This window comes from Myodes glareolus, chromosome 5 (assembly GCF_982192425.1).
Source record: "Myodes glareolus chromosome 5, mMyoGla1.1, whole genome shotgun sequence".
Taxonomy (NCBI): domain Eukaryota; kingdom Metazoa; phylum Chordata; class Mammalia; order Rodentia; family Cricetidae; genus Myodes; species Myodes glareolus.
Window position 1 is genome coordinate 2,650,856 of NC_142030.1, and position 20,436 is coordinate 2,671,291.

A 20,436-nucleotide genomic window follows, 5' to 3' on the forward strand; every position below is an offset into this window, starting at 1 on the left:
TTTTCTTTCTTTGATCAGCTGTGCCGGAGTCTTCCTAGCGCGTTCTCAGATCACTCCCTGGCTCCTTCATGCTTTCCACTGCCTCAGTTTCTGAATGTGTTGCTTCTGTCGTCTGTGCTTCTTGGGTTGCTTTGTTCCTTTTGTATTGACTTCACCGGTTGGAGGTTTTAGCTCGTTTGTTCCCTAAGGGATGTGTTTGTGTCTTTGCATTGTGTCTGAGTGCTTCTCCCAGGAAGTTTCCAGAGTAGGAATTATAAAGTGAAAGAAACTACACTGTTTTGCAGGTGTTGAAAGAATTATTGGCTGGTGCCTTGCCTCAGTGGTTAAAAATGTTTACTGCTCTATTAGAGGACCCAGGTTTGGTTTCCACCACCTACCTTGGGTGGCTTGCAACTGCTTGTAACTCCAATTCCAGAGATCCAAAGACCTCTTCTGGCATTCAAGGTCACTTGCATGCATGTAGTACACATAAACTCATGTAGTCACACACACACACACACACACACACACACACACACAAACATACATACACACACACAACTTTTAAAAATCTAAAACAATATTTATTTTTTGTTTGTTGGAAGCAAGGTCTTCTACAGCCCTGAATGACTTCAAACTTGTTCCATTTGACTTTGAACTCCTGATCCTCCTGTCTCCACTTCCTGAGTGCTGGGTGATAGGCATGTATCACCATGCCTGTTGTTTTCTGGGGATTGAGCCCAGCCCTTCATGTGCACTGTGGAATGAGGTGCATTTGCAGCTGATTTTTTGTGTTTTGAGGCAGGGTTTTTCTTTATAGCCCAGGTTGGCCTTGAGCTCCTGACAGTCCTCCTGCCTCAGCCCCCAAGTTTGGGATTACAGGTGTGCACCACCATATTATTTTGTGAGCTAGGATCTCACTATATAGTCCTGGCTGTCCTGAAACTCGCTATGTAGACCAGGCTGACCTCAAACTCACAGAGATCTCCCTGCCTCTGCCTTCCTTCCGAGTGCTGGGATAAAAGGCTCATTTCTCAGTAGATAATCCTGGGCTGCCCATGAACATTTCCTAGCACAGATGCCCCGTAATGCACCCTACAAGCCAGTCATCTACCTCAGATGCGCTTGGTAGAGGATGTGTAAGAAGAGCTATCCCTTCCTATAAGCAGTCCACTGGACACCACTAACCATTCCCCTCTTGCAGAGGACCCAGATTCAATTCACAGTACCACGTGATAGCTCCCAGCCATATGTGACTCTAATATCCTATTCAGGCCTTTGTAGGCATTGCACATATATGGCGTACCTATGTACATGCAGACAAAAATCCATACCTGTAAACATGAATGAATAAATAAATAAATAATAAATGAGCATTTAAAATAAAAGTTGACAGTCTTAGGAGATGACTCAGTGAAGGATCTAAGTTCAGTGTCCAGAGACCTTTTTGTTTGTTTGTTTGTTTTGTTTTAAAGATGAAGATCATGGTATGAGTTTGTAATCTCAGAGCTGGGGACACTTGGATGGGCAGGTCCTTAGGGCTGGCTACCCATTTAGCCTAGACTGTTTGACAAGGTCTAGCCCAGTGAGAGCTCTTGTCTCAAAATATAGGGTGGACACTGTTCTCTAGGGGCAGGCAAGGTTGAGTGTCCTCCACCCACTCGTACACACATGCACACTTAGACACGTGAGCGTGCACATATGCACGTATGCTTAAACAAATCCACGACAGAAAGAGCTGCCAAGAATTAAGTGCTGCATTGTATTCACCTGCCGCACCCTATTAGATGGCGAGGATTTTCTTTGCTCAACCTGCTAATGTCTTTTATGTTAAGGGAATCAAGTTTTCAGGAGCAGCCCGACATCTGCTGTGCACCATGGCCACGGTGGTTTAGATGACCACATTCCTCTAAGCCGAAATGAGAATCAGTTTCCGAGTGCAGTGTTAGCCTTGGAGATTTTGTGCATTCTGCCTTTGTGTGCACCGGTTGCCACCCCTCCCTGTGAGCCACTGTATCTAGTGCCTTAAGTCCACTGGTTTCACCTCTTCTCAGCTGGCTGAGGATCAAGCCTGCTCCAAAGGAGACTGATTGAAAAGTTCCCCTATTGTGAGTTACTGGCATGTTTCCATTTTCTTAGAATGTTCAGATACTGCACTCACCTCATTTCCCTGCCCTAGAAAATGTTCACATTTATCCCTTCAGCAGGTGGGTTTGGACTTCGCTAACCTTAGCAGCTGTCTGTTTTCTGTGGCAACCATTTTCTTTTTTATTGATTTTATTGAGCTATACATTTTTTTCTGCTCCCCACTTCCTGTCCCCTACCTTGTCTTGTTCCTGATTTCAGTGGGGTGGCTGGGAGTTTCTCTCCATTTAGTTTGATGTTGACTGGTGGCTTGCTGTATATTGCCTTTATTATGTTTAGGTATGTTCCTTGTGTCCCTGCTCTCTCCAAGACCTTTATCATGAAGCGATGTTGTATTTTGTCGAAAGCTTTTTCAGCATCTAATGCGATGATCATGCGGTTTTTATTTTTCAATTTGTTTACATGGTGAATTACGTTGACAGATATTCATATGTTGAACCATCCCTGCATCTCTGGGATGAAGCCAACTTGATCATGGTGGGTGATGGTTCTGATGTGTTCTTGGATTTGATTTGCCAGTATTTTTGGATCAATGTTCATGAGTGAGATTGGTCTGTGATTTTCTTTCTTAGTAATAACTTTGTGTGGTTTGGGTTTCAGAGTAATTGTAGCCTCATAAAAAGAGTTTGGCAATGTTCCTTCTGTTTCTATTGTGTGGAATAATTTGAGGAGTATTGGTATTAGTTCTTCTTTGAAAATCCTGTAGAATTCTGAGTTGAAACCATGTGGTCCTGGGCTTGTTTTGGTTGGGAGACTATTGATGACTGTTTCTGATTCTTCAGCAGTTATAGGTCTATTTAACTGTGGCAACCATTTTCTAATGAGCAGCAGCCTGGTTGGATCCTGCTGACCCCACAGTCCCCAAGCGTTGCTCTTCTGCACAAGTGGCCTGTTACTGACATAAGTTGAATTCTGCTTTCTGTTGATTTGCGTTTTCACTTCGCCTGTTCTCCTTTCTTTACTAGCCCGTGGTCTGTTGCCAATGTCTCTTTACACAAACCATAACACCTGGGGATCTGAAGAGCCATTTTCATGGTGCAAAGTTTCTGTTTGACTTGCCACCTCCAATTTCTTTGTTTCTATGTAACAGTTGTCTCCAGAGTAGCTACCGCTGAAGTCAAACACACTTGCCCTGTGCTTTCACTTTCCCGTTTGCCCTGCCAGCACAGCCATGACTAATGCCAGTCCATGAGAGCACACAGCGGCCCTTGTAAGTGGACCTTCCTTTTCTTTTACACGGTTCATGCAATGCACCAACCTCTCACAGAACAAGGGCTTGGTGTGGAGGTGATTACTTCCTGTTATGAATAGAGAACTTGTTTGCAATTGGGCTGGTGACTTTAGAGAGCTCATTTCGTGGTAAGGGGAGAAGGCAAGGGGTTGTGTCCTTGAGTAAATGGCCTGGCCCTGGGAGCTTGCTGAGGGTGGGTGGGGCTACCAAAGGGCCATTGTTTAATAGGGCCCAGTGATAGGACCTCAGTGCTTTGCCACATAGGTTGCCAAGGACTGACAACCTGTCTCCTGTTGTTCTCACAGTGACAGTCAAGGTTCCCAGTGTGCTAGATGGCAACCTCCATGTCACTCGTGACTTTCCTACAGGGATGGCGGATCTGTTAGCCTAGCCCTTTCCAGATTTGCATTGGTGTCTCCTGTATCGATTCTGGTCAGTAAAGGAGATGACAGTCTGGGAACCTTATGCTAAGCACAGCAACCGTTTGTTGAGAAAACAGCAAATAAGGGGTTTCTACCTCACTCGCTGTCTACCTTATTATTCCGAGACAGTGTTTCTCACTGAGCCTGGAGCTTGCTCATTGGGCTAAGATGGCTGGTCTCCACCTCTCCAGCGCTGGATTTACAGACATGCACCGCAGGACCAGGCTTTTCCTGGGTTCGGGGGATTTGAACTCAGGTCTTCAGGCTTATTCAGCAATCACTTTACCGATGACGCCATCTCCCCTGTCCTGTCTATCGGGTACTTTAATAAGCCTCTCAGAAAGTCCTCAGATACAGTACAATCGGGGACCAACCCTAGAATTGGGGCCCCAGCTTCTTGGTCCTGTCCTTTCCCCCATCAGTGATTTGTGTTGGTAACCCACCCCTCCCCCAACAGGGTTCCATCAGCCACTGACCTAAGACGATCAGAGCTGGGGAGGAGGGGCCTTGTTGGGAGGTCTTCCTGCAGTTTGCCAGTTTGCATCCTATTTACAGATCTCCCTTGTTTTTGTTGGGTTATCCGTGAGACATTCTCATTCTCTGAGAGTGAACTGGAGGCAGTAGGAAGCCCCGGGCTTCCCACTTCTTACCATGTGTCTCTGCTATAACATAATCTGCTTATGAATAACTGAGTGTGACTTGTCATTGAGCTCTTTCGCTAGAAGCCCATCTTTTCTGTTCCCTTCCACAGCCCCAGTTATTGCCCCAGTTGGCTGCTGTGTTCTCTGGCTTCTTAGTGCTATAAGATTCAGTGGGAGCTGATTGGAGTCTTTCAAAAGCATGGAAACAGCAGGGCCTGACGTGTGTGTGTGTGTGTGTGTGTGTGTGTGTGACCTCTAAGGACCCTACCCCAGAACTACTACAGACTTTGTAGGGTGAAAAAGAAAGGTTAGCGGCTGTAAGTGAATGACTTACACAACCACTCATTGGCAGAGATTCAAGCGCAAACCTCGCCTTTAGGAGGCAGAGGGGATCTGATGGAGCCTTTAGGAGGCAGAGGGGATCTGATGGAGCCTTTAGGAGGCAGAGGGGATCTGATGGAGCCTTTAGGAGGCAGAGGGGATCTGATGGAGCCTTTTGTGAAGGGTGAGGATAAACAGCTGACTGGTAACCAGGGCTCTTGGGCAGAAATGGCTCCATTTCCCATGTTCTCAGGCTGTGTTTTGGGAACAGGAACTGAACCTTAGCAGAGAGAGTTGTCTTGGCTACAGGTCCCCAGTGGCATGGGGAGCCCAGGCTCTGTCCTTAGCCATGTGGGGGATTCCAGGTTTGGTCTTTTGTTGGCTCCCAAGCTTAGTTCCTTGTGGCACGAGGGACTTCCAGACTTTGTCCCCAGTGCTGTGAAGGGTTTCCAGTCTTGGTACCCAGTGGTGTTGGAGTGGGGGGTCTTCACAGGCTCCGTTTTCAGTGGCATGGGAGCTCCAGGGAGAGGTCTTCTATCCTTTTGTTCCCTTGTTTAACTGCATTTGGGTGGCAGAAGCAGGTTGTCGTGAGTGCAGACAAGGTGCCCTCACAGTGTCCGAGGGCTGCTGCCTTTCACGGGCAGATGTCTTGCAACAGCTTCTCAGCATCTGCTCTTCACTGAGCAGCTCACTTTTGCAGCTGTGAGAGCTTAGCTAATTTTAGTCTGTCTGGATGGTGGCTCGCATCTGCGATGCCGACAGAGGCTGAGGTGGGGGTGGGGTTGTTGTGGGTGCCGGCGAGGTTCACAGTGACAGCTTGGTCTTAGTTGCTACCATGGAGGACACCTTCTTCCTTTTTTGCTGCAGTTGTTTGGAGATAAGGTCTCAGCTTTGTAGTATACGTGTTCATGTTATATGTATGTGCAGTAGTCGAGTGGTACTAGTTTACCTGTAAGCATGCTTACTATCCGGCCATGATCCTAGTCTAGAACACCTTGTTAGCACCTATCATATAATGCCATAATGCCCTGCCAATTTTGAGTCATGGCCTATGTAAAAATATTCCATACCTGCACAGCCTCTCAAGTGTTGGGATTACAGACAAGAGCCATTCCCCAGACAACTATCTGAAAGGTCACAGCTGCAGGACTGAGCTGCCCAAGAAGGAACAGATGCTGAGAACCTGCCACTGGATATCTGTCCATGAGGAGTCCATGAGGACACCTTGCCTGCAGGGGGCCCACATCCTGCTGTTTGGTCAGCCTGTTTCTCTGCAGCTGGGCCTCTCAGTCTTCCCTGACTCCCTGTGTTGAGCATGTTTCTGTCCTGATCTCTCTCTTTGGGACCTTTATCCAAGGTGAGACGGACATTTCCATCAGCCCCACCTTGTGTTCCCTAGAACTCAGTCACAAGGAAGGAACTACAGGGATGTGGAAGGTCTGCCTGCTACTGAGTTTGAAGGACGTATTTTAACTTCTTTGGGTACTTCTGCTATTTAGACCCAATTTAGTTAAGACGTGACTAACGGAGTTTTTTTTTCTTTTTTCTTATTAGAGCACGAAGATGAACTGGACCAAGAATTTGAGCTGGGCACAGACACTCTGTTTGGAGGACTGAAGAAGGTATGGGGTGGACAGCGACCAGCCTTCTGATGCTGCCAGTGCTAGCCTTGCTTTATGTGATGGAGGAGTGCTCGGTGCTCTGTGCCTTTTCTGTGGAGAAGGTAGAGTGTGCTGTGTTGGTCAAGGCATCAGACTTGTGTTCTATTCTTCTTTTCTGGAAGTGCTGTGCTTGGGTACCAGCTTCTCTTCTTCCCCTGGAAAGAGAGATGCCAGCTTCCCCTTCTGCTCCCATCAGAAACTCTGTCTTAGTCAGTGTTCTACTTCTGCGAAGGGACACCATAACCAGAGCAATTCTTATAAAGGAAGGCATTTAATTAGGGGCTCACTTAGTCCATTATCATGGCAGGGAGCATGGTGGCACACAGCAGACATGGTGCTGGAGAAGTAGCCGAGAGTTCTAAATCCTGATGCACAGGCAAGGCCACCCCTCCTAATCTTTCTGAAGTAGTGCCACTCCCTGATGACTAAGTATTCAAATAGATGACCTTATGGGGGTCATTCTTATTCAAACCACCACCACCTCCTTCCCTAACAGGACCCAAGTCAGTGTTGACTCAGATGGTGGGAGGCTCAGGGCAAGTTGATGGTGGGATTCAAGGCAAAGCCAAGTCTGAATGGTGTATTCATTTTTCCACTTTCAGTGTTTAAGTGTTTGCTAAAGTACTTCAGTGTTTAACGAGTGCCGGCAGGGGCAGGGTCTTCTCCAGCTTTACTCTGTGTGTATAGCGCCCCTATCCTGAGACTGGCTGCTCTCATGAACTGGTTTGAGGCATAAAATGGCACTTCATTTTCGGAATTCCCTGTTTCCCGACAAGTGTTTGGAGATAGTCATTTCCAAAGGGCCACTGACCACCCTGTCCTGAGGCCTGTACCGGGGCAATTTCAGGTCCTCGACTTGTAGCAGCTCTGTTTCAGCTCTCTTCCTCCTTCCCCAGGCTGCCAGCCCTTCTCCCGCTCTGTGTTGGATGCCAGGCTGCTGTTTGCCTCCCCATGTGTGGGGTGTCTTCCCTAGCATTTGTGTTGTTCTACCCACTGGACATTTTCATGAAAATCCAGATGTGGGCTGCAAAGATAGCTCAACCAATAAAGCACACGTCATACAGGTATGAGGACCTGAGTCGATTCCTTAGAATCTATGAAGAAAACCGAGTGTAGGGCTGGTGAGATGGCTCAGTAGGTAAAGGCACTTCCTGCCAAGCTCAGTGACCCTAGTTCAGGCCCAAGAACCCACACTAAGTAAATAAACGGCTTCTGAAAGCTGCCCTCTGACCTCCACATGTGTACTCTGGCGTACACACACACACACACACACACACACACGCACACTCCTATACGTATACACACATATTCACCCAGATACACAACCCCTTATACAATTGGATGTAAATTGTACTTGCACCTGTGACCTCTTTTCTGGATGTTTATATTTCATGACAGCACTATTTAGAATCGTTAGTAAGAACAGAAGCTTATGCTGCTTGAAAGATGAGGGAACTGGGAAGGTTTGGTCCCGGTGGGATTTGAGAAGTCTGGGAGGTAGCCCTGTGGGTCACTGTGGATACAGTGTTACCGCCTCTCTTACAACAGCCTCACAGGCGTTTCAGGTAGCACAGAATTGTTGGCTGGAGGCAGCACCTGCCCTGGAGCAGAGACTCTGCTGGAGAGAAGCTTAGGGAGGAACTCAGGGTTAGGCACTGAGAGGCTTAGGAAGGAACCCAGGGTTAGGCACTGAGAGGCTTAGGGAGGAACTCAGGGTTAGGCACTGAGAGAAGCTTAGGGAGGAACTCAGGGTTAGGCACTGAGAGGCTTAGGGAGGAACTCAGGGTTAGGAACTGAGAGAGGCTTAGGGAGGAACTCAGGGTTAGGAACTGAGAGAGGTTTAGGGAGTAACTCAGGGTTAGGAACTGAGAGAGGTTTAGGGAGTAACTCAGGGTTAGGCACTGAGAGGCTAGGCAGGAACTCAGGGTTAGGCACTGAGAGAGGTTTAGGGAGGAACTCAGGGTTAGGCACTGAGAGGCTAGGCAGGAACTCAGGGTTAGGAACTGAGAGAGGTTTAGGGAGGAACTCAGGGTTAGGCACTGAGAGGCTAGGCAGGAACTCAGGGTTAGGCACTGAGAGAGGTTTAGGGAGGAACTCAGGGTTAGGCACTGAGAGGCTAGGCAGGAACTCAGGGTTAGGCACTGAGAGGCTTAGGGAGGAACTCAGGGTTAGGAACTGAGAGAGGTTTAGGGAGTAACTCAGGGTTAGGCACTGAGAGGCTAGGAAGGAACTCAGGGTTAGGCACTGAGAGAGGTTTAGGGAGGAACTCAGGGTTAGGCACTGAGAGAAGCTTAGGGAGGAACTCAGGGTTAGGAACTGAGAGAGGTTTAGGGAGTAACTCAGGGTTAGGCACTGAGAGGCTAGGAAGGAACTCAGGGTTAGGCACTGAGAGAGGTTTAGGGAGTAACTCAAGGTTAGGCACTGAGAGGCTAGGCAGGAACTCAGGGTTAGGCACTGAGAGAGGTTTAGGGAGGAACTCAGGGTTAGGCACTGACAGGTTTTGAAGGGATCACAGCCTTTGCTGTCAGGACCAAGCTCAGCCCCTGCCTTGGTGGAGAAGTTTTCAGTGCTCAGTCACCCCATGGGGCTACCTGACCGCCATCTGTTTAGTGCTCCTGGGCACCCATTTTTCATCCTCCTGTGGTCTGTCACATTGCCCATCATGTAGAGCAGTTCTAGAGGTAGAGAGGAAACGTTGAGGCCTGGTAAGTTTGCAGAAGGCAAAGGAGGTGAAAACAGGCCTCAGCACCCGGGCTCCTTGCTGAGTATCTCCCCCTCGGAAAGCAACAACAGATGCCAAGCGAATGTTGGCTTTAAGAAGACATTGGGCTGGGCATGGTGGTGGATAGGTGTAACCCCAGCATGTGGGCGGGTGAGGCAGGAGGATTGTGTAGCTTGACCCGTGCAGACCCTGTATCAAACCCCAAAAGATGGTAGTTCTAACACAGAGACACTGAGAACTTAGCCACGTCTAACTAACCTGCACCGCTAATGTCAGTTCACACTCTGGTTGCTAAGCTTCAACACTGTGTGCTGTAGACAGAGTCTGTGAGGGGAATCCCTAAACTTGGACTAACCAGGGAAGACCCCCCCCCCCCCGAAAAGGAGTAGAGGGTGACTGAGATGCATCTTGAACTGTGTGTGTTAAAAACTAGCTTGTGTGTTTAATGAAATGAAATCCTTTGCTTTTTCTCTTCATTAGTATTGGCACTGGGAGGAGTTAGATACCTTCTCTCAAACCAACCCTGCTGCCCGAGGTGTGTTAAAGTGAGATCTTAGATCTGAATTCGGCTGTTTGCTTTTAGTTTCTTTGGGTCAGGGGGCTTGCTATAGCTCAGGGTAGCCCCAGACTTGTAGTCTGCTGCTGCCTTCAGAGTGTTGGGATCACAGGTGTGCACTGGGCCTTGCAGACATCAGTGCGGCATAGGAATATTTAAGGAAGGGCAGAAACATCGTAGGTGTAGGCTGCCCTGGCTCTGTTCTCCCACCGAAGGGGCACGGTTCTAGAGTGGTGGGGGCAGCACATTGTATTGAAACCACTTCTCTTTGAACTCCACTCTTTTCAGTTGTCAAATATTTCTTGGTCCTGTGTTATTTAAATTATAGCTGTGTTTGGAATATGGTTCTCAGTTTGGAGTTTCTCAAAGGCTAACTTACACTTTTTCAAGTGGGGTCCCTCATATGGTCATGTTCAATGTTAGGAACGATCTTTAGGGGTACATTCAAGTGAATTTATACACACAGGTTCACAGAGGGGCTGTAACAGACAGTTGAGAAGTACTGGATGTCATGGAAGTGGGGCTGAAGGATGGGTAGAGCTTTCTGCTGTCCTCCACCTCACAGAGACTCAGTCTGTAGTGTGCTTACTAGCTCTCTACTAGGCAACTAGGAAGCTCCAAAACTTCAGCACAAGCTGGTTGCTTTGTCATTATAGTTCTTACTTTAAAACCAAATTATCAGCCTTGCAAATGCAAGGCCACAAAAAATTGGTAAACACTCAGGTTTGTTCCTCTCCACGGAAATCTTTAGTAAAAGGCGAAAGATTTATACGATCTGAAGAGAAACCAGAGCATGAGGATGTGGTCGTTAGCTGTGTGCACCAGTAACTTCATCTCCTAGTTCATCGATGGTGACTTTTTCAGCCCCAGAAACTTCACACCACCTTGTCTATAAAGTAATATTCCAAGCTCTTTTGGGTAGAGATGTTGAGTGAAATATATACACACATATATTTTAAGATTCAAAGATTGTATTAGGTGCAAGGAATTATGGGTATGCAAATGAGTTGTCTGACTCACGTGGCTTTGAGGTTTCACAAATGCCTGGTTCCCTGCAAATCTCTCGAGCACCCTAAGGGGGCAGAGCGGAGGAGGGAGGTCTGGAGTTACTGGTTCAGTCGCAGAAACTTGCTTGTAATTCTTGTGTGTATGGGGATTTCTGAGTATGATTTCTGTTTCTTTTCTATAAAACGTGTTTATTCCAAAGTAAGCATACACCTACAAGAAGTGAGAACAATAACAAAGCTTACTGGGTAATTCACGGTAGAGAACTCTGTAAACTGGGGAGCAGATCCAGAGGCCTTACCCAGATTTCCCGATGGTTTGGGCACTCCTTTGTGCGTGCCCATACAGCGTGCTCACGCCATCACGTGATCAGGGGCAGATTGTGTTACCGCTGCACCCTAGGTATAGAAGCTTGAAGAACTGCTTTGACGTTTCCCCCTAGGCAGTGTCTAGTCACGTAGCCCAGGCTGGCCTCCAGCTCACAGACTCACTCTCTAGCCCAGGCTGGCCCATGGCAGTCTTCTTGTGTCCGCCTCCCAGGTGCTGGAATTGCAGGCCTGTGCCACCCTCTGGGCTTCAAACTCATGTTTGTGAAGGTCAGAGGATTTTCTGAGCAGAAACCAAATTCTCTGAATGTAAGGGCCCGAGTGAAAGGCTGTGGTCCCCAAAGGACTGGAGATATTTATTTTCTCCATGTCTTCTGATATTCTGGAGAGCAGGTATTATGACATGTGAAAATTGACAGTGCATTTTGTAGAAGAGGCATGGGTTTGTGTTATGCGGTCTATAGTTCTATTGTGGTACTATGTATTTATTTCTTTTCTTTTCCTTTCTTTCTTTTTTCCTCTCTTCTTTCTTTCTTTCTTTCTTTCTTTCTTTCTTTCTTTCTTTCTTTCTTTCTTTCTTTCTTTCTTTCTTTCTGAGACAGGATCTCATGTAGCCCAGGCTGGCCTTAAGTTTGCCATGTAGCTGAACAACTCCTTGAGCTTCGGATCCTCTTGCCTGTATCCCCGAGACCAGTGGTTCTTAACCTTCCTGATGCTGTGACCCTCTAATACAGTTCCTCAAGTTGTGGGGACCCCCAACCATAAAATTATTTTCATTGCAGCTTCATAGCTGTAATTTTGCTACTGTTCTGAGTCATAATGTAAATATCAGATATGCGATTCCCCCCAAAGGGGTCGTGACCCACAGGTTGAGAACGGCTGTCCCCGATACTGAGGTCATAAGCACTACCACCACAGCTGTCTTAATTTACATATTCTGGGTCACTATTCCCGGTTATGTCAGTCTCATCCGTGACTTACAGTTCTTCTCTCCAAATGCCTTGTAGAAAACATGGTCAGTGAGAAGTGAGTGTGTGCACGTGTACATGCCCGCACATGTGTGTTCACATGGGCATGTGTGCTGTACACACACATGAGTGTATGTGTATGTGCAAGTGTGTGTGTGTGTGTGTGTGTGTGTGTGTGTGTGTGTTCCTGAGCTCATGCTGGAATTTAGCATTTCCTTTTAGACATTTGATTCTGGTATGGTCTGGTTATGTCAGGATGATGAGAACTTGGTTCTTAGTGTGTCAGTGTTGAAGGGGGGCAGGACGTTTAAGAGAGCCGCTTCAGGCCTGGAGAGAAGGCCCAGCAGGTAAGAGCGTTGGCTGCTCTTGCTGAGGACTCGGGACTGGTTCCCAGAACTCAACTGGTGGTTGGCAATCATTTGATTCTCCAGTTCCAGGGTATCCAACACCCTCTCCTGGCCACCTCGGGCATACAGACATATGAATGCTAAACACATTTTTTTTTCTCAAAGTTTATTAAAATACAAAAGTTTCCATTTCCGCCCCTCCTCCCAACCCCTTCCCACTCCCCCTTCTCCCTCCCCTCCTCCCTCTCCATCCCCCAAGAGCAGTCAGGGTCTCCCGCCCTGTGGGTAGTTCAAGCTCCTCCCCCCTCCCTCCAGGTCCAGGAAGGTGAGCATCCAAACAGACTGGATCCCCAAAATCCAGTATATGCAGAGGAAACAAGTCCCAGTGTCATTGTCAATGGCTTTTCAGAAAGACTCCGGGCCAGCCACATTCAGAGAATCCGGCCTCATTCAGAGAATCTGGTTGGATCACGTGCTCGCTCAGTCCCAGTCAACTGGCCTTGATGAATGCTCATTAGATCAGTTCCCTTGTATCAGTGGGTGATCGGACCCCTCGCGGTCCTGATTTCCTTTTTCATGTTCTTCCTCCTTCTGCTCCTCCTTTGGACCTTGGGGGGCTCAGTCCGGTGCTCCAATGTGGGTCTCCGTCTGTATCGCCATCCATCGTCGGATGAAGGATCCCTCCATTGTATCTTCTGCTACAGCAACACATTTAAAAAAGAAAAGAAAAGGGACAGCTAGGACTGTTACACAGAGAAATTCTGAAAACCAAAACAAAGGAAGAAAAGGGATTGGGGCTTTTCAGAAGTCAATTTGACACAGTTCAGAGTTATATATATGAGGGTACCTCAGTTGGAGAATTGTTTAGATCTGAGGGTCATATCCTTGATTGCCAATTGTGTAGGAAGGCCCTGCCCACTGTGAATGGTGCCATCCCTAGGCCGGTGGGCCTGAGCTATGTAAGAAACCTAGCTAACTGTGAGCCTGAACGTAAGTCAGTGCATTCCTCCAGGGTCTCCACTGCAAACTCCTGCCTTGAACTTCTGCTGTGGTTTCTCTCGATGACCAAATATAACCTGAAAGATGAAATGAACCCTTTCCTCCCTCTGTATGCTGTGGATACCATTGGTTATGGTTAATAAGAAACTGGCTTGGCCTGATAGGGCAGAATAGAGCTAGGTGTGGTGTGTGTGTGGGACTAAACTGAATGCTGGGAGAAAGAAGGCAGAGTCAGAGAGAAGCCATGTAGCCCTGCCAGACACAGACAGACATCAGAACTTTACCCAATAAGTCACAGCCTTGTGGCGATACACAGATTAATGGAGATGGGTTAATTTAAGATATGAGTTAGCCAGAAATACGCTCAAGCTATTGGCCAAACAGTTTTGCAAATAATATGGTTTCTGTGTGATTATTTCGGGGCTGAGCAGCCGGGAACAAACAAGCAGCCTCATACAATACTCCCCTGTTTGATTTTGGTCATGGTGTTCGTCACAGCAGCAGAGACACTAGGACAGGAAGGTCCTCAGAAGGTAGCAGCTTGGTCTGGCATCTTGATCTGACCTGTGATTTCCTTAGTCACACATGCTAAGGAGTCTGTCATCTCCCGTGATGTTCTCATGATAGCTGGTACCAGGACCTTGAGCCTCCCGGCTAGACGCTAAGTAAACCTCCTGTCTTTATAAGGCACACAGCCTTAGAGATTCTGTTGCGGAAACTGATACAGACCTCTTTCTCTTAGCGTCAGGAATTAAGGGAAAGCTATGGAGCAAATCTATCCATATTAGACCAAGTGTGTGTGGCCAGTATAACCAGAGTGTGGGAGCTTGGATGGGTGAGATCTGTTGCCAGAGGGTGTTGGGGGTGAAGATACTAAAGGAGGTTATTTACATCAGTTAGGTCATTCAGATGTAGTTACTTCTTTTGTGGATTTGTTTGCGTGCACCTGTAGACTCATGCCCACAGAGGCCAGAGGTCAAGCTTGAGGCTCTTACTCAGTCACAGGCCACCTTGTGTTCTGAGACAGATTATTTAGCTAGTGAGCCCCAGGGATTCTCCAGTGGGTTCTGGGGTCGTCATGTTTGCACAGAAGGCCTTTACCACCAGAGCCAGTGGTTCCCTCTTGTGAGGACTCTCCTCTTCCTTCCCTGTTATCCCTGAACCACGTGGCCAGGCTGAGGTGGTGCTGGTGTTCCACATGGAGCTGTTTGAGCTGACTTTCTTGGTACTGCCCCTCCATACCAGCCTCCTCTTTGCCCGTGTGGGTGGCACAGGTGGCCTAGCAGAGACTTGGTGTCATAGAAAAGAAGGTTCAGTTTTATTAGTGAGGGCATCTTGTCTTTCAGGAGGGAGTAATTGTTCATCCTGGAAACGGTGAGCAATAAAAGGATTTAGTTTGAGTCATTTTAGAAATAGTAAAGCCAGTGTCGAAAAAAATGTCTTCCAGTAACTTCTTGATGAGGGGTGAGCCCATGTTCACTCAGAGAGCACACCTCTTCTGTGCAGATTTCCTGTGGGACTCTCTTCCTTTTGAGGTAAGTTTGCTCCTTCCGCCAGCTTCTGGCTCGGAAGGCAGTGCTGTGAGCCCACTAACGAGAGGCAGCCAGGTGGGAAGCCGCACGCGTCAGCTGAGGGGCCCTGTAGTATTCAGTAAAGGGCCAGTGCCTTTCTTCCTCCAGAAGAGTCTCACAGCCATCAGTATGTTCCTCCACTTCCAGAGTCAGAGAAGAGTCATCAGAAGACAGGTGATGGCCAGGTGGGCAGCAAGGCATTCTGGGAAATGTAGTTTCCCACCTTCTAACCTAAGGCATGGAGTTGTGCTATGGAGGACTGGAGTGATGATGGAACCAGTACACAGCAGGCGAGCTGGAACCCTGTGCTGGTAAAATATCCATCAACAAAAACCACCTGGTCACTGCCATGACTCCTTTCACAAACGTTTACATTTATTTATTTATTTGCATGCATGCATGTGTATGTGTGCACACACATTCGAGACACAGAGGTCAGAGAGCAACTTGCGGGAGCTGATTTTCTCCTTCTGTTATAGGGGCCCCTGGGGATCCATTCAGAGAGCCAGGCTGCCCAAGCATCTTTACTCACCGAGTCATCTCTCCAGCCTGTGTGTGTCTTTCTGAGACTGGGGCTCCTATAGCCCAGGCTTGCTGGAACTCAGCTTGTCAAGGAGGATGACCTTTGAACTCTTGGATCTTAACTTTCGCATCTCAAGTGCAATCACCATGGGCATTCACCATGATGCCCAGTTCAGAAAATATTTATTTACAAGAAACAAAGAAAAAAAGTCCCAACACTTGAGAGCACTCATAAGTTAATGACATAGAACCCCTAAACTTAGGGCAGAAAGCCTAACTAGCCTTATCACTAACACCTCCTTGCCTTACCTTGTGTTGCATAGGTTTCTTCCCGAGGCTGAAATTTGGGAAAGTTGTGGTTTGTCAGAGAGGCTGTGGCCATCATTTTTTTTTTATACTTAAACATTTTTCATTTTAGCTTTTGAGAATTTCATACACGAGTACTGTGTTTACATTGTTTACACCCCCCTCTCCATTCTTCTCTCCCTCCAACTCCTTTCATGCCCAGCCCACTTACTGTCAACATCCTGACCTCTTCTTTAATGCTGTGTGTGTGTGTGTGTGTAACTACAACCTGCTAAGTTCATCTGGTGTTGCTTGCATTTGTATGTGCTTAGGGCCAACCACTTGGGATTGGCTGACCTATTCCTGGAGAAGATGATCTACCTGCCTTAGCAACCATTCCTTGCCTGGAGCTCTTCATGTGTGGATGGAGCCTTGTGAAGGATTTCCCCCGTCCACAATGGGATCTCAACTGGTGTTGCCATTGTGTGGATCTTGTTCATGTAATCATGTGTGCAGCTCCCTGTCATATGTAGAGGATGCTGTCTTGGAGCATGTCCTGTCTGTCTGGCCCCTGCCCTGGAAGTGCTGGGATTGCAAATGTGTATCACCACATCTGTCTTGTCACGTGGATTCTGGGATCTAACTCAGGTCGTCACGCTTGTGCAAGTGAGCACTTTTGTCCACCACAGTCTCCCTGGCCCCGAGTGTGGTTCTTTAGTAAATAGGACAGAGTGAAGCCTGGTAGTTAACTCAGGATAGGAGGGATGTGCGTGGGACTCACAGTTTATTAGCGTGCACATCGATCACTTTTCTTGTTGCTCTGACTAAATAATCAAGAAAGGCTACTCTCCAGGTCACACACACGGTACAGACCCTCTGGTGATGCCACCTTTTGATCTTTCCTCGTAGGACCCGACTGACTTTGAGTGGAATTTCTGGCTGGAGTGGGGGAAGCGGAGCCTGGTATGGCTCTTCCTTGGCCATGCAGCTGTGTCTCAGTTGGCCACACTGCTCGCAAAGAAGGTACGAGTTTATGTGTCATTTGCTTTTAAGCCTCTTTCTCCTTTGGGTTTGGTGAAGAGGTCCAAGCTTTGAATCAGGAGACAGGGGTAGCCCTGGGGAAACCTGGGGACAGTATTAGTGACTCTTGAGTGGAAGGTGTCTTCCCATTTCACCCTATTGTGATTTTCTCCAGATTATTTCGTAAAAACCACTTTCAACCTGAGCTAACCTCAGCTGGCACTCACCAAGCTCATCCCTGATGGAATGGCCTCGGCAGACTTGCTTACTTGGGAGATTATGTGTGGCCTCACTTACAGTTCAGAGATTATTGTTTAGAAGTGGAGACAGATGGGCCTGGAGAAATGGCTCAGCAGTTAAGACTACTGACTGCTTTTTCCAGAGGTCCTGGGTTCTATTCCCATGACTCACATGGTGGATCACAATTGTAGTGGCTAGTTTTTTTTTTTAAAGATTTATTTATTTATTACTTATACAGCGCAGACCAGAAGAGGGCGCCAGGTCTCATTACAGATGGCTGTGAGCCACCATGTGGTTGCTGGGAATTAAACTCAGGACCTTTAGGAAGAGCAGGCAAAGCTCTTAACCACTGAGCCATCTCTCCAGCCCCTGTAGTGGCTAGTTTTATTTCAGTTTGACACAAGCTAGTGAAACGTGATTAATAAAAACTCAGAGAGAAAAATTGGGGTTCAACCTGAAGGTCAGTAAAGAAAGCAACCAGCCATTGGCTCTTACCCAGACTTCAATCCAAAATGGTGGTCCTGCCTCCAGGAATCTCAGAATGAAACTGTCTGAGAGATGTTTCCTCCCATTTTATAGACCTCTCTAGGGCTGGGATTAAAGGCGTGCACCACCCACTGGGATTAAAGGTATACACTGCCTGATTTCTATGGCAAACTAGTGTGGCTACTGGGATTAAAGGTGTTTGTTATTGTGGCCTGGTCTGTAAGTCTGGACAGTGTGGCTGTTTTACTTTCTGAACTTCAGGCAAGCTTTATTTATTAAAATAAAAATGAAATGCCACTACAAACTTGATAGGGGAAGTCTTTCTGTATATGTGTTGCTTTTATTGGTTAATGAATAAAGAAGCTGCTTTCAGCCAATGGCTTAACAGAATATAGCTAGGCTGGGAAAGATAGATGCAGAGAGTAGGCGGAGTCAGAGAGACAGTGGAGCCGCCTGAGGGGAAAGACGTGAACTGCCGGTTGGAACCTTGCCGGTAGGTCACGAGCCTCATGGTAAAACATAAAATAATAAAAACGGGTTAACCAGAGATATAAGAGATAGCTAGCAATACGCTTAAGTGATTGGACAAACAGTGATTTAAATATTATAGTTTCTGTGTGATTATTTTGGTTCTGGGCAGCCAGGAACAAACAAGCAGCCTCCTATAAGACAAACTAGAGACATCTGAGAGGAGGGAGCCTCAGCTGAGAAAATGCCTCTATAAGATTCGGCTGTAAGGTATTTTCTTAATTAGCGGTCAGCAGCAGAAGGCCCAGCTGTTGTGGGTGGTGGCATCCCTGGCTTGTGATGCTGAACTAGTAAGCCCCGTTTTAAAGGAATCTATCAGATGTGATTCCATGCACAGGAGACTTGGGAGTGTGGACCCTAACAGGTGCATTCTGGGTGCAGTGTGAAATGCTGGGGTCCAGGTGTAGCATGGCCAGTGTGGGATTCAGTTTCCTTGATGCTGTTAGTTCAGGCTTCCCTTCTGAGGCAGTGTGTCTGTGGACCCTGAGTGTGTGTGTGTGGCACAGGTGGAGGTCAGAGGACAGCTTGCTGTGGTCAGTTCTCTGTCTCCATGATGTGAGACCAGGAGGTCAAACCCGGGAGGTCAGGCGTGGTATCTGACGCCTGCGTGCGTGGAGTGCTCTCTCTGGTCCCCAAGGCCCCACATGACATGGCATTTGCTGATAACCAGCACACATCCTCTCAACATCTTGCTTATAATTCCTAGGACAACACAGAAGCGGAATAGCTGTGATACTGTGCTATAGAGGGAGTAACAACAGGAAAATGTATGTGTTTTATTTTTGATATTAATATCGTTCTAGTCAAGGCCAGTTGAACCCATGGTGTAGAACTTGCTCCCGAGTAGTTCACAGTGTGTGTGATCATCAAGTCTGTGACCAGTTACTCCCTGCCTCTGAGCCTGTGTCCTCAGGTCTGCCGGGGAGATGGCACCGGCTTCTGTGCAGTGATGGCAAAGCGGTGCTTTCCCAGGTCACGTCTGCAGGTGGGCAGAGTCTGGTGGCGGCTGCTCTTGGCCTCTGGTCTTTGCTCCTGGAGTTTTCTATGTGGTGCTAGGGAGAGAAGTGAGGCAGGTTGGGAGGTAGGTAGGTCAGTGGCAGAGCTGTGTTTGTGCCTAAGGTGAGGAGACCTGGGTTCAGTCCTTTCTACAGGAGCCAAGAAGGGAGGTGCCAACATGTTCCACAGCCCTCGAGGACCGAGGCGGGCTCTGGGCCTGTGACCGTGTATTTCCGAACTGCTCTGTTTCAGGCTGGTCTGGGCGTAGGACTGGGAGCTAGACTACTTTTATAAGGGTTTGGTCAGCTAACTGGAAAGCCAGAAATGAATCAGTGCCGATCCCTGAGCCATGCCTGGCACGGCGGTGGCTATCCCATTTGCAGCAAGCGCAGAGGGCAAGGAGTAGACCAGGCATACTGGCCATTCGGAGGCGTCTCAGGAGGTGGCTTTGCAGTTCAGGCGTGGGAAGTGGAACTACCCTGTCCAGCTTCCTGTGTGGTGCTCTCAGGTCTGGCTGGGCGGGCAGACTCAGCTACTCAGCTTAACCTCTGTGGAACACATCTTCCCGCAAGCTGGGGAGGAGGCAGAGTGAGGGCTGAGTCATCTCCCTGTGTGTCTCACCCTGGTGTGACCAAGCCTGGACAGCGAGGCAGTTGGCTGGCAGATCTGCTTGCAGCTGGGCCACAGTGCTTCTTTGTCTGCCGGACTGGCCTTTCTGTGAGTCTGGACCGCCACCTTGGCCTCATTAGTCCCAGCCTCTCAGCACCTGGACCGAGTGTTCCTCGTGGCCTTCCTTGGCCGAGTTGTTTTTGGTGCTTTTTCAGGGTGGAAGATTTGGGCTGCAGCTGTGTCTACTTTGCTGTCCTCTGGGGCATTTCGAAGCCTGGAAGTGCGCTTGGGGGTGGGGTGGGGCAGGCATCAGTTGGCTTTCAGTCACAGCCCTGACTCCTGAAGAATGCTTCCCACCTCCATCCAGGGTGGCCACCACCTCCTAATGAGGGCAAGGCTACCTCCAGGGGCATACCCAGCCTCCTCCTCCTTTCCCTTCTCCTCCTCTCTGCCTCCTTTCCCCTCCTCCTCCCCTCCTCTGGTCATGTTAAATAATAAAGTAATCAAGCTTTCCCCTGAGCTGCTTGGCTGAGGTGAAATGTTTTTCCTCCAGGTCAGCCCCTCTCTGGGTTTCCTCCAAGCTCTGTGAGGAGACTGAAGGAGGTCGAGTAATGGCTGAGCTCTGGCTGCGGGTCTGTTGTGATTGGACGCCGAGGGGGTAGGTCACAGTTGCCTCTTTTCTCTCATGCCTCTGTGGCTTCCCACCACCTAAGACACTGTGTTCTCTGGCCTCAGAACTAAAATGACCCTGTAGAAGCTCTGAGAAGGCTGGCTGGCCATGGGGCTCGGTGCTTTTGTTGCTGTGGTCTGGCTGGAGAAATGGCATGGTCAGTCGTGGCCCCATGGCTCCGGTCCT

General features: G+C 48.2%; 1 protein-coding gene and 1 non-coding gene across 4 annotated transcripts in view; one reads left to right on the forward strand and one right to left on the reverse strand.

Moving 5' to 3' along the window:
* Hhat (hedgehog acyltransferase) overlaps nucleotides 1-20,436 on the forward strand; it is a 247,720-nt gene that overhangs the window by 19,560 nt on the left and 207,724 nt on the right. For 2 of the 3 annotated variants that reach the window (XM_087906017.1, XM_087906016.1), the window contains exons 3-4: nucleotides 6,294-6,361; nucleotides 16,611-16,724. In XM_087906017.1, the coding sequence (XP_087762143.1) occupies nucleotides 6,294-6,361; nucleotides 16,611-16,724 (182 nt within the window). Of the gene's footprint in view, nucleotides 1-3,270; nucleotides 3,335-6,293; nucleotides 6,362-16,610; nucleotides 16,725-20,436 lie in introns of those variants that run through there. The other variant, XM_087906018.1, reaches the window with a different exon arrangement.
* Nucleotides 10,360-10,473, reverse strand: LOC148121968 (U5 spliceosomal RNA). Its single transcript, XR_015737963.1, has one exon. It is a non-coding gene; the product is annotated as a U5 spliceosomal RNA (small nuclear RNA).